The sequence below is a fragment of the Aplysia californica genome, unplaced genomic scaffold, assembly GCF_000002075.1.
Source record: "Aplysia californica isolate F4 #8 unplaced genomic scaffold, AplCal3.0 scaffold00233, whole genome shotgun sequence".
Taxonomy (NCBI): Eukaryota; Metazoa; Mollusca; class Gastropoda; order Aplysiida; family Aplysiidae; genus Aplysia; species Aplysia californica.
Window position 1 is genome coordinate 328,954 of NW_004797503.1, and position 12,500 is coordinate 341,453.

General features: G+C 37.9%; 1 protein-coding gene across 4 annotated transcripts in view; it reads left to right on the forward strand.

The window, feature by feature from the left end:
* Nucleotides 1–2,060: 2,060 nt before the first annotated feature.
* LOC101853391 (armadillo repeat-containing protein 3) overlaps nucleotides 2,061–12,500 on the forward strand; it is a 31,530-nt gene continuing 21,090 nt past the window's right edge. For all 4 annotated transcript variants that reach the window (XM_035970196.1, XM_013083459.1, XM_035970197.1 and 1 more), the window contains exons 1-8: nucleotides 2,061–2,114; nucleotides 6,138–6,194; nucleotides 6,846–6,963; nucleotides 7,711–7,836; nucleotides 8,782–8,853; nucleotides 9,847–10,022; nucleotides 10,954–11,080; nucleotides 12,232–12,371. In XM_035970196.1, the coding sequence (XP_035826089.1) occupies nucleotides 6,147–6,194; nucleotides 6,846–6,963; nucleotides 7,711–7,836; nucleotides 8,782–8,853; nucleotides 9,847–10,022; nucleotides 10,954–11,080; nucleotides 12,232–12,371 (807 nt within the window). In that variant the 5' untranslated portion in view covers nucleotides 2,061–2,114; nucleotides 6,138–6,146. The remainder of the gene's footprint in view (nucleotides 2,115–6,137; nucleotides 6,195–6,845; nucleotides 6,964–7,710; nucleotides 7,837–8,781; nucleotides 8,854–9,846; nucleotides 10,023–10,953; nucleotides 11,081–12,231; nucleotides 12,372–12,500) is intronic.

Here is a 12,500-nt window from a genome sequence, read left to right on the forward strand (position 1 = left end):
AATCTATCTATCTATCTATCTATCTATCTATCTATCTATCTATCTATCTATCTATCTATCTAAATGTTCATCTATCAATCAATCTATCAATCAATCAATCAATCAATTTATCTATCTATCTATCTAAGTGTTCATCAATCAATCAATCTATCTATCTATCTATCTATCTATCTATCTATCTATCTATCTATCTATCTATCTATCTATCTAAGTGTTCATCTATCAATCTATCTATCTATCTATCTATCTATCAATCTATCTATCTATCTATCTATCTATCTATCTATCTATCTATCTATCTATCTATCTATCTATCTATCTATCTATCTATCTAAGTGTTCATCTATCTATCTATCTATCTATCTATCTATCTATCTATCTATCTATCTATCTATCTATCTATCTATCTATCTAAATTTAGAAACAGAAGGAAGCAAATACGTCGTAATAAAGTCTAGATTAGAAACAAGCAACAGATTAGGGACACTAAAATATTTCCCGTTGACGAAGCACAACAAAAAATGGAAAGAAATTGACTAAACAAAATGTGGGTAAAAGCAGTAGTTATTCCCCTTGATTCAGACGAGTGTATCGTCGTGTTTAGATCACGTAATTAGCGCAAGGCTCATTTTACATTACTGAGGCAGCGTGGTGGAATCAGGCACTCGTTAAAATAATAAAAGTGAAGAAATTTGCATTTTTTTCGCAGGTTTGTGGATTTTTATGAAACTTTTGTTTTGGGGCTCAACACCTTTCATGCCCATGAAAGAACTCATTTCTGTGTGGATTTTTCTGAAAACCGTTGATTAAAGACACAAAAGATATAAATTTTCAGTTACCACGAACTCTTAAGCTAAGGAAATAACTAATATTTCGCGGCCATTTTCTCACTAATTTTACCCCTGAAAACAGGTGACCCCCACATCCTTCATTCTCAAATATCCCGACTTGTATTTAAGATAAACGGATATTTTTTTCATCCAAATAAAGAAAATTGAACAAGCTGTAAAATTATACCAATAACTCTAAATGCCCAAAAATTGACGAGAGCCTGCTAGTGTTTTGATATAAGTTTCGGTTTGATATTTATTTTACGTCGCTAGCAACTGCATATAAGCTCAGTGTTTCCACACTGTGCGCCCTGATAATTTCTCCGCGGAGATGAGATATGGCTGGCGGCTACAATGACCTCTCTTTGGATGACTGTCGTATCTAACGTTTCCCTTCCCAGCTGACCACCGACATCAGCTGGTGCCCCCCCCCAACTCTCACGACTGGTCAATCTATGCAGCTGTGAGAACAGAAGACACAACAATTAACACAAGTAGGATCAGCAGCGGATGTAAAAGAAAAAGAAAAGAATACACACCGAAAAAACTAAACAAAAAACAACAACAAACAAACACCCCACCCCCCTAATAAAACCCCACAGACATAGCCTACAAACCAGAACCCCACCGCCCTTTAAAAAAAGCCAGCAACCCATAAGCAGTAGCATGACCCCGGTCTCTAACAATGGAAGCATTTTTGTTAGCCTTAACAGCAACATTATTTAAACTGTAGACAGTGTAGACCAAATATGATTGTGTCTGTAGGCCTCGTTACAGGCCTAATAGCCTGCAGAGGATGCAAATTATGAGGATAAATGTAATGAAATGAGGAGACACAAAAAGAAGCTCTTAACATTAGAGCAAGGTTAACAAATATTTCAAAAATGTATGTTCCTAGAGTTAGCAGAACAGTAGGCCGAATGGTTTTACAACTTTCGTATTTCCCCTCGAACATTGCAGCACGATCGTTTCTCGAGACTAGGCCTATAAATAGATCAGGGGTTTTCTAGTTCCCGTTAATATTTTGATGGAACAATTTAAAAAATTCTTTTTCTATTAACAAAATCATAAAATATGATCAGAGTACTTGTTCCATGATTCAGATAATGAGTTTCGTACTTGGACAATCTAGCTAGTAATATTATTGCAAATCTATTATTTTAATCATATTTGTTATCTCGTTGAGTTCAGGTGTGTTGGCTTTTACAATTGTCGTATAGCAACGGTTGTCAACTTCCGGCAACTCCGAAAAGCTGCTTTCAAAGGGATTGGGAGGAAATAAAGGTGATGTTTTTGTTATACTGTGATTATTGCCTTACATTTCTTTTTGCTTTCTTTCTGAAATAGTCTTATTACATGCATTTCAATCTTCATTGTTATGCAGCAGTTGATACAGGTTCTGCTAACGTTCGTGGCAGAGGAGTTGTGAGGAGACTAGATCTAATAATCTAGATCTAGATCTAGATCTAGATCTAGTTCTAGATCTAGAGAGAATCCGATTCCGAGAGATCAGAGTGACTTCAACTTCTGGAGTCGTTAATGTGAGGTGTAGATCTAGAAAATCTAGATCTAGATATCTAGTAGATCTAGATCTAGAATCTAGATTTAGAAAAAAAATCACTGTGAGATCAGTTGAGGGATTCTGGTTAATTATAACTCAGAACTGGCTTTTACAAACCGAACTTTACAAACACTAGATCTACACAGGCTGTGCTACTCTCTAAAGGGATATCTACATCTAGATTCTAGATCTGTACATCTATCTACTTTCCCTCTTTTATCATTCTTTACCCGCATTGCTTTGATTTAGATTTGAATTTGATTCCTTATTTTTCCTACTGTGACTGTGACCCTGTGGTCTGTTCAGTAACAGTCCTACTGTTAGTGTTACAGTAGGCCACCTCTATTCTCACCCGGAGTGAGAATAGTGCAGGCGAGTCTTGTAGCTATTCTCACCCGGTGCGTGTTCACCAAATTTTGCGTTCACCCTAAACCACAGAATTCTACACTGTGATAACAGAAAAATTGTAGAATTCTGTGCAGTGAACAAACGTTCCATTACAATTGTAGCCTACTAAAAGCGTACAATTTTGTCTGTGGGCAGTGGAGAGAGAGAGAGAAAGAGAGAGAGGAGTAGCGTGAGAATTTCCTGGCAAAACAAAATGGCGACCCGCGTAGTTCGGCTCGATTCGAAAAGTTAAATAGCCGTAGCATCTTTGTAGACAACCAAATTTATTTACTTTTGTGTTTTAACATCATTTTTTAACTTTGTTTTGGTCAATTTGATCGTCCACACCGATAGACAGTATTCAGAAAGAGACGGAGAGAGAGAGAAGAGGGGAGGAGTTGATCTTGCGAGAACTTCCGGGCGGGTGAGAATAGCCACTTTCGTTACAGTATCGTCTGGGAAAAAGGCCACCAAAATAAGAGTTCACCCTGCATCCCTATCTTGGGCTTCTCCAGCAGTTCCCACGTAATTAGAGCCAAGCTCCTATTATAATAATTCATTAATTCCACCTCTTGATGCCATGAATTTTTGGGTAGGCCTAGGCCTATATAGAGATTCAAGCTTAGGATTTGCCTTGTAATGCTTGATTGGTGTTGACTTTTGGCGGAGCGTGTGACCAATCCGTCTCTACTGTTTTTTTAGGATTACTTCTTTTATGGATCGATGGTGTGTTTACTGCCAGAGTTCATTGCTGATGGGGTCTGCATGGTCAGCTTGAACTGGCCTAGTATCGTAGTTTTGGCATAAATATTTTCTTATCCTACTGTCCAAATCCCTACTGTGGTCCTCAAATTAATTCGATCAAGAAACCCTTTTTAATATAGATCTAGGCGTCGTTATTCGGACTCGAGTCCGAATAAAAAAATTTCTTATTTGGACTCGAGTCCGAATATGAAAAAATGTTATTCGGACTAGGGTCCGGAAAAAAGGAAGTGTCTTCGTTCTATAGATCTAACGTTCAGTGCTTCCAATTTTCCGCCATTTTTTAGTTTCCCCCACACCTTATCTGCTGATCCAATGCCCGCCGCCTCATTGATACGCCCCCCCCCCCCCCTCCACGTTTCCCACTTTCTTTGTTGTAGAAAAAGGTAAAATTGAAGATTAGCAGACCACCTGGCACCTGCATATTATGAGCTGTGTAAAAAAAAAAGACAGATTCGTTCAAATACACAAGCCTGTGTCATATAGAGCCTGCTTTTGAGCGGGGATATGCGCTATACAAATGCTATTTATTTATTTATTTATTTATTTATTTATATCGATTGTTAACGAAGAAAAATTGTGTTGCTGTGTAGAGCTGAGCATACGGCAACTTTTGATTCCATAAACCAGCGTACAATTCATTACGTAGATCTACGTCAAGACTAGCTTATTATTGTAATAATGATCAGTTGCCGGGGGGAAAAAGACTAATGCGTATGCGACGTTCAAAGCCCGGACCGATAGTGCCCCCCCCCCCCTCCCACCACCCTCCCCGACACGCTCACAGCCAGACGTGTGCAGGCCGCCCATCCGACCCCGACATACGCTAACGAGCCATCTTTAATTGCTTCTGATGACCTCTTGACAAATAAACATTTATTAGAAGTGCTCTAACTTTTCAGGCCGGCCTCAAATTCATCATAAGTTTAAAACTCGGCTCCTTCACAAAACGCCTTTTTGCCCGAAGTGATCCCGGTCTCTACCCAGCCTGAGGCGAGTCACAAGTGAGGCAGGACAGGAAGCCGGATTCACGAGTCACAGGAAGTCAGAAGTGATGTCATGCTGGACAAGAATCAGAGTCCGAATAACATTTTTTCATATTCGGACTCGAGTCCGAATAATCACTCCGATATAAATAAGGGACGAATTTTTTCCGGGAGGGCGAATGAGATGATGAATAGGGGGCAGTTAAAAGGTCTTTGGGGCCACAAATTAAAAAAAATATCAACATATTATATACCAATATTTTCAGTATGGATTGTAGAATACATTTGTAATGTTTATTTATGTATTTTTCAAATTTGGTTTCTGTAAAAGGCGATTATGCAACACAATTTTGATTGGATACGGATAAAATTTGAAAATAAAAACTTTATAATCTTTGGTGAAACTCAAAAAATATGCTTGCACCTAGTCAAATGATACATCAAAATAACCATAAATGAATATAAAACTGGAAAATATTGAAAAGTTAGCACAAATTCACATACATTCCATAATATTTGTACATTTGGATCATAACATCCGATATTGAAAAAAATAAATTTTTAAAAATAATCTTGAAAAACGATCACAAACAGAAAAAACCCCACTCGTATCTTATATGGAATTATTCAGAATTGCGTTTGGAATAAACCTGTACATGTCTTGAGTGGCACTTTTTGTGTAATTTCATCAAAAAGTAGTGATTTTTGGGAGAAAAACATATTTTGACAATTTAGATCTAGACCTAGATCTGGCACTCAAAAATATTGATTTCTCAATAACAGTGCATTGGCAATTGAGTCCAATCGTATCAATATTATAAAAAAGAGTCCTACACTTCTTTAGTGGGCAAAATAATGATAGATTTTGTTGTGTAAAATCACTAAGACTGGTGTCCGGACTATAATTTTGGCATCGCGATAAAACAAAGTCGAATAAACTACGAAATCAAGTTTCAAAACTGAATCTAAACTTCCGATTGTGAGTGGAAATGCTTGACCCGGAAGTCAACATTATATTATGACCTTTATTTTAACATGGATATGTGGATTGGAATAGAATCTAAGCTATAATTGAAGATCGGTTTTCGAGCCGCCGGGGGCGGCTTAGCGTACTGACGGCACTTTAGCCGCGCCGCCCCCCACGGCTCGGCGTAGCGAATGAGTTAAGATTGTTTTTTCACTTCAGATGGCCATAATATATTTTGAGGAACTTGAAAAAACATCATATGATTTCAACAAAAATATTTCCAGATTCTACATTCTATGAGAATGTTACAACATTTCATTTTGCTAATGATAATATCAAGATAACATTGACAGATTCAATGGAGGGAGTGTAATTTCATGACTCTTTTTTTAAAGACTTTTTTTTTATTGTTTAAAAGAATGTTAGTAATCAAATGTCAAGTTCTGTACTCTGACTGAGGTGATGATTCATTCAGGATGGCCAATTAACTTGTTAGAATAGCCTTCTGAGTTCTTATGTTTGTGTTATTATTTTAAATATTTTTACATCCATTTATGGATATGTTTATGTGCTTGTGGAAAAAGTTCTCTTCTCTGTTCTTCTGTTGTGATATTGTTATTTATATTCTTATTCTATTATTTCAGGCTTTCACAATGGGAAAGAAAGTGAAGAAGGATGAAAAGCCTCCTCCCGATGATGTGGTATGTTTGACATATTTGGTCACATTTTCCTTTTGATTAACAAATGTACGCATACCCCAAAAAAGGCCAGGGTGTTATGCGTCTACCATGCACAATCAGTGAGCCTTTCTGTAAGAGTAATTTTTATACGTCTTTAATCACAAGGTAACCAAAGCTGTTTTCTTTGTACATACATCTGTTGTCCACCTTTGAAGAGCCTTTTGTCAGCTGGATCAATGACAGACTGCTGGCAGAAGGGCTGAGCAAGGTTTCTTTTTACCTCAGAGGTCAAGTTGGTTCACAGCTGTATGAGTTACTTAATCTGGACCATTCGTTTGAGTGTGCAAGTCTGTATTCTGACAGACCATACACAAAGTGAGACAACATGCTGGTCTTGGGAATGTTGCATCAAATGATGGTATATTAAACATGTCGAATTGAGAGGGATGTCTTTTGTCTTATAGTTAACAGATCAGTTGATGCTTAGTGGTTACTTTATCGATCAATAGCAGTGACTACATCCATCTCACTCTCATTGTATCTTGATTTTGAAGAGAGTTCTGTTGTTTATTTTTGTTGTTTATTTCCATAGTTTATTGCTATTGTTTATTTCTTTTTTTTTTCTCTTGTTTATTTCTCTTGTTTGTTTCTATTGTTTGTCTGTCTGTGCAGTTTGACACTCTGTTGGTGGAGAGCAGACAGGCGGCTACGGTGGTCCTCATGCTGACCAGTCCAGAGGAGGACGTACAGTCTAAAGCCTGCGAGGCCATCTACAAGTTTGTGGAGAAATGTGAGCTTGTTTAAGAATTTGTGGACCCTCTTGTTGTGCTGTAACGCTGAACATTGAATCTCTGAAAATGAGAATGTGAACTTCACACTTTTCTTACAAAGTAATCACTAGTTAAACTCAATACGAAAAGGAAAGACAGCTCAATGTTCAAAACTCAAATAGATGTGCATGGGTGCTAAAGAAATGTATGAAACAGATCATGAGTGCTGATAGAGTATTTAAGACCACATACAGATGCTATAGGAATGTAGGCAAAAAAGAGCGTAGAGTGTATGAGACAACAGATAGGAGTTAAAAGAGTAGAATAGAAAGAGCATGAGTACAAAAGTAATTTATAACAAAGGGTTTGGATGATAAAGGAGTGGATTACTATTAGAAAGATTTCTGCATACCAATTGTTCTCTATCTTCTTGCTGCAGTAGGCTTTTCTGTCAGATGTAGCCATTTCCTATGTCATATACAGCACAGACTTTCGTAGATCTAAAAAGTTCATTCAGTCATACAGGAAGATTTGTTTATGGTACTATTTCTTCCCCACTCACTTTCATCATCAACACTTCTTCTTTTCTTCTTCTCGATCGCATCACACTTGAAGTCCGGTATCATATATTGAGCCGTCCTGCTCAGTTCATCTGTGGGCCCGTATAACTTATATTGTAGTGTCAGTAGGTTTGGCCACTGATGTGACAATGTTTTTGCACTTTCTGAAAGGGACGAGCCCTAAATTATGTTGACATTAATTATCAGGTGACGAGAACAAGAAGCTGTTGCTGGATTTGGAGGCTGTGGACCCCCTCCTGAATCTGATTGCGGGAGAAGACCGGACCGTACGTCGACATGCCATCATGGCCCTCGGAGTTCTCTGTGCTCACCGTATGTTCTTTGCGCTTTTCTCAAATGATTGAGGAGAAATCATTTACGTTTCTTTTTTGTCGTACACAAGCAATGTTATGTTTTCATTATTCTGAGTTTCTGTCTTTTATTTTTTTCTTCAAAATTCAAGTATTGAAAATGATGTTGACTGATAACTGCTTTGTACATCACTTAGAGCTTGTTAGGGATTACACACGATATAAAATCCCATTATTAATGTTTTTAATATTAAAATTATCATTATTATTGATATTATCATTATTGTCACTATTATTATTATTGTTAGAATGTTTATTATTTTTATTTTTTAAATCATTATCATCATTATTTTTATTATTACTATTATTATTATGAACCAAAATCATCCTCATCAAGTTAAGCATATTTGTGTATATGATTTGTCAAATTATATAGAAGTTGAAATATATACAGGCGGCCTAGTACAATGCTAATGGACCCGTTGGGTAATGTTTCCAAGTTTTTTTCTTTCAACTTTAGTCGTTTACAAGAACTGAAGCAATTAGAAGAGAGTTCTCTATCTAACTGTTATGGGAAAAAGGACAAAAATGCAGCGAACAAGTCTTTTGATATGCTTAAGTGACAGTTACGCAGGCAGTAGTGTTTGCCTAAAAAAGTTGATGTATATTTTAAAAATTGTTCTTTGTGCTTACTTTTTACAGTTATTCTCAGCAGATTATAGGGGCTCTCTTAGCTCAGTTTGTACCATAATATGCTGGGCCACAGAGCTATTGGCTTCGGTTCAAATCCCAAAATGTGGTGATATTGAATTAAACTCATTTAGTGGAGTCTTTAAGGTTGAACCCCCCCCACCCCCATTTTCTATTGTCTTATCAGGAATGAATGTTAAATTTCAAAGTGCTGCATCTTAGAAAAATCTCACAGAGTTGAAGGGGCGTTAAAGCTGAACATTTACTTTCTTTACAGCGGACGTACGCAAAGCCCTGAGGAAGAGACCCGAAGCCATTTCTTCCATTGTTGCACTTCTCAGTCCAGAAGGTGAGGCCAGCTGTTGTTGTATACCCTTTTTTCATGACGAAAACGACTTTCAGTATTAGCATATCGATGGTGTTATGCTCTAGTACCATTTAAAAGGTTTTTGAAAATATTTCAACATGCAAGAAAACCTCCTTCTGATTTAAACGACGAGGATAGACACAAAAGTTATCTGGCAGGAGTTTTATATCCTTTATAGCACATGCTGACTCCTTATTTTTATTGAGGATCTGCAAACTAAAATTGGCAATGGTTTTAAAAGAAAAAACAAAAAGTTGGTCTATTTCTTTCTGCTATCTTGGCAGAGCAGCATAGCTGCACTTGAAATTGACTGTTGGGAGCGACGAGAAAAAGTTATGAAATATTTGATGATGTAAGTCTCAACTGAAATTTGAAATGCTGTCCCATCCATCTTTCTTAGTCTCTGTTTTTCTGTCTCACTCTGTTTACTGTCTATGTTTGTCTGTTTGTCTTTGTTTACTGTCTGACTGCCTGTCTGTCTCACACCACTTCACTGTTTATCTCTCTCTTTGTCTTTTGTCTTTGTTTGAACCCTGAAAGGTTGAACCTTGTAATCTGGGTGTTTTGTGGGCACTCTGATGAGGTTTAATCCTTCTTTCCAATCACACGTCTATTGACCTCATCTCTCCTCCTTCTTTTCTTTGTGTGTTACATTTTAGTAACAGTTTATTTGTACGTTACTCTGTAGTAGCACCTCAAATCTTCAGCATTACATGACCTAATTATGTTGCAAGTGCTTGATACACTTGTGACAGAGAGTTGGGCAGGCAGTAGCGTTTGTCTCAAAAGTTTGATTGATATTTTAAAAATTGTTTTATGTGTTCACTTTTACGAAGACTAAAAGCTGAATCAAAATAAAAGAAAAATGCTCTCTGTATTCCCCCCCCCCCCTCCTCTTTTCCCCCGCTCCTTCCCCTCCTCGACCCCCCCCCCCCCACACTCTCAACCCCACCCCCCCGTGTCTTGACATGACAGAGGATTCGGTGATCCATGAGTTTGCCGCCCTTGCTCTGTCCCTCATGGCCACGGAGTTCACCAGCAAAGTGGCCATCCACGAGGCCAGCGGTGTGGAGCCCCTTATCCGTCTGCTGGGATCCTCCGACCCAGACGTACAGAAAAACTCCATTGAGGCTATTGCACAGTTGGTCATGGTAAACAAACTTTGCACACTCAAGTGACCTTATATAGTTGCGAGTGCTGTAAAACTCTTACTGAACTAAAAAAACCAAACTTTTTTGTACACTGTTGTAAAAAAAAAAGTTGTAACGTTAATGGTCTAATTTTTGGGTCTCCCTTCTTAACTCCTTACCTCAACAAGTTCAACTTCAAATTATATTTTCAGCACTTGACAAACAACAAGCCTCTTTGAGCGGGAGTTCGTTTTTTATATGAAGAACTATCAATATAGGTTCACTTACTTAGATTAAATGACAAATGTAGTGATGTATAAGTCACTTTTAGATTTTTTTAACCAAAAGAGGGTCCAGGTATAGTAAGTTTACCCCCCTAGCAGATAAAGAGTTTGAACAAGTTCGACTTATCTTACAGGCATGACATCATGTTGGCCCAACAGATAGTGGAGACATAAGGTGTGTGTAGTCGGTCAACTTAGTTTTAGATGAAAGACCTCACCTATGGCTTTACCGGAAAGGGTTTCCCACTTGGACATATAAGTAGGTGGGTGGTACCAAAATTTTAGCCCCTGAAAGATGGCAAAAGTGGGCACTGGTTATAAAGAGGTTGACAAGCACTGCTCTGAATATCTGCCATTGGCCTTTTCTTTCTTGCTAACTTGTCTGGGTATGTTGCTGCTTTAAAAAATTCTCCCTATTACTACTACATCAACTTATTTCTTTTTTCACTTATTTGAAAACAAATATCTAAGAATGTTTTTCTACAGCTTCAATTTCTTTCTTTTCCCCTTTTTTACACTTAACTGAAGATCAGTATTTATCTTGTTTTTTCCCTCTATTTTCCTTTTTATTTTCCCCTCTATTTTTCCCTTTATTTTTCATGTTGTTCATCCCATTTATTTTCCCTTCATTTTTTCATGAGTTGTTATTCCCTTTCTCCACCCCTTAGGACTACCAAGCGCGGGGCATGGTGCGGGAGTTTGAGGGCCTGCAGCCAATCCTGGACCTGATGAAGTCGGAATACGCCATCGTTCAGAGGCTGGCCCTGCTCACCCTGGACCGACTCACACAGGACGGTGAGGAGACAGGACCTGGATGTCTTTTTCTTTGTTCACTCTGTCCTTCTTTTGTTCTGTCTGTCTGTCTGCCATTTTTTATTCACTCTGTCCTTCTTATGTTCTGTTTGTCATTTTTTGTTCACTCTGTCTCCTTTTGCTGTCTGTCTTTTCTTTGTGCTGTCTCTATCCTTTTATGATCAGTTTATCCTGTGTTTGTTTACTCTGTCTTTCCTTTGTTCTGTTCCTGTCCTTTTATTGGTCAGTTCTTTCTTTTTTTTTTTGTTCTCTCTGTCTTTTCATTGTCCACTCTTTGTCTTATATCGACTGCTCAGTGTAAGGCTCCGTAGTTTGTCACTTTTCAAAATGGTGTTTGGCAGAGTCTTATTATAATAAAAGCAGTTATTTTGTTAGCTTTGTATTTTCTTTGGGCCCAGATTCTCCATAAGTCTTGGAATTACCCTGTTTCTGGGTTATGTTTGAGGATTTTTTTACATTCTTCTTTTTCTTCAAGTGCCAGATCTGGCCTTGGTGGCCATGGTTTGTCATGTATTTCTCTGCATGAAGCTCTAAAACAGTCTACAAATTTCCTTCTATATTATCTTTGCATATTGGTTGACTAAATTGAAATTACCATCAACATACTGGTTATGTATCTAGCTCAAACATTATCATTGTTAGTGGGTGGTTGGCGGGTGCTCTGATGTGGTTTGCCCATTTTTCCTATCAAACGTCTATCGTCCTTATCTCCCTTCCTTCTATTTTGTGTTTGTTACTCTCTTGTAACACCTCTAATTTTCGGCACTTATATGACCTTATTGTGTTGCAAGTGCCGTAAAACTTTTACTAAAACTAAAACATCATTGTTAACTATAGTTGTTCATTTATATCGTATGAATATGGCTGTTGGTCTATGAGTGCAATCATATATTATGTGTGTATATGTATGGATTCTAACAAAAGATGTGTGAGAGAGTATGTGTTTGTGGATGTGGGCAGGCATGCTTGTGTGGGTATATATATATATATACATGTGTATGTGTGTGTGTGTGTGTGTGTGTGTGTGTGTGTGTGTGTGTGTGTGTGTGTGTGTGTAATGAAACACCTTAACTATCATGTCAGTGACTAAACTATAAAGATTTATCTCACCTCATAAACACGTCAACTTTCAGCTGAGAACCGTCGCGTGCTGCGAGAACTGGAGGCCATCACCAAACTTCTGGATGTCCTGGCCCAGCCCACCCTGTCTGACCTTCACGTGATGGTCGTCATGGTGTTGTCGAACCTTTTGGAGGACACAGAGAGCCTGGAGGTAACGCTTGTGTCTGCAGAACATGATGCTTGAAAGAACGAAACCAGTTGAATGTTACTGTCGACATGCTTTGAGGAAGTGTTAACGTAAAAAGATATTTTTTTGCAAATTTGTGTCGCAACATGGGGA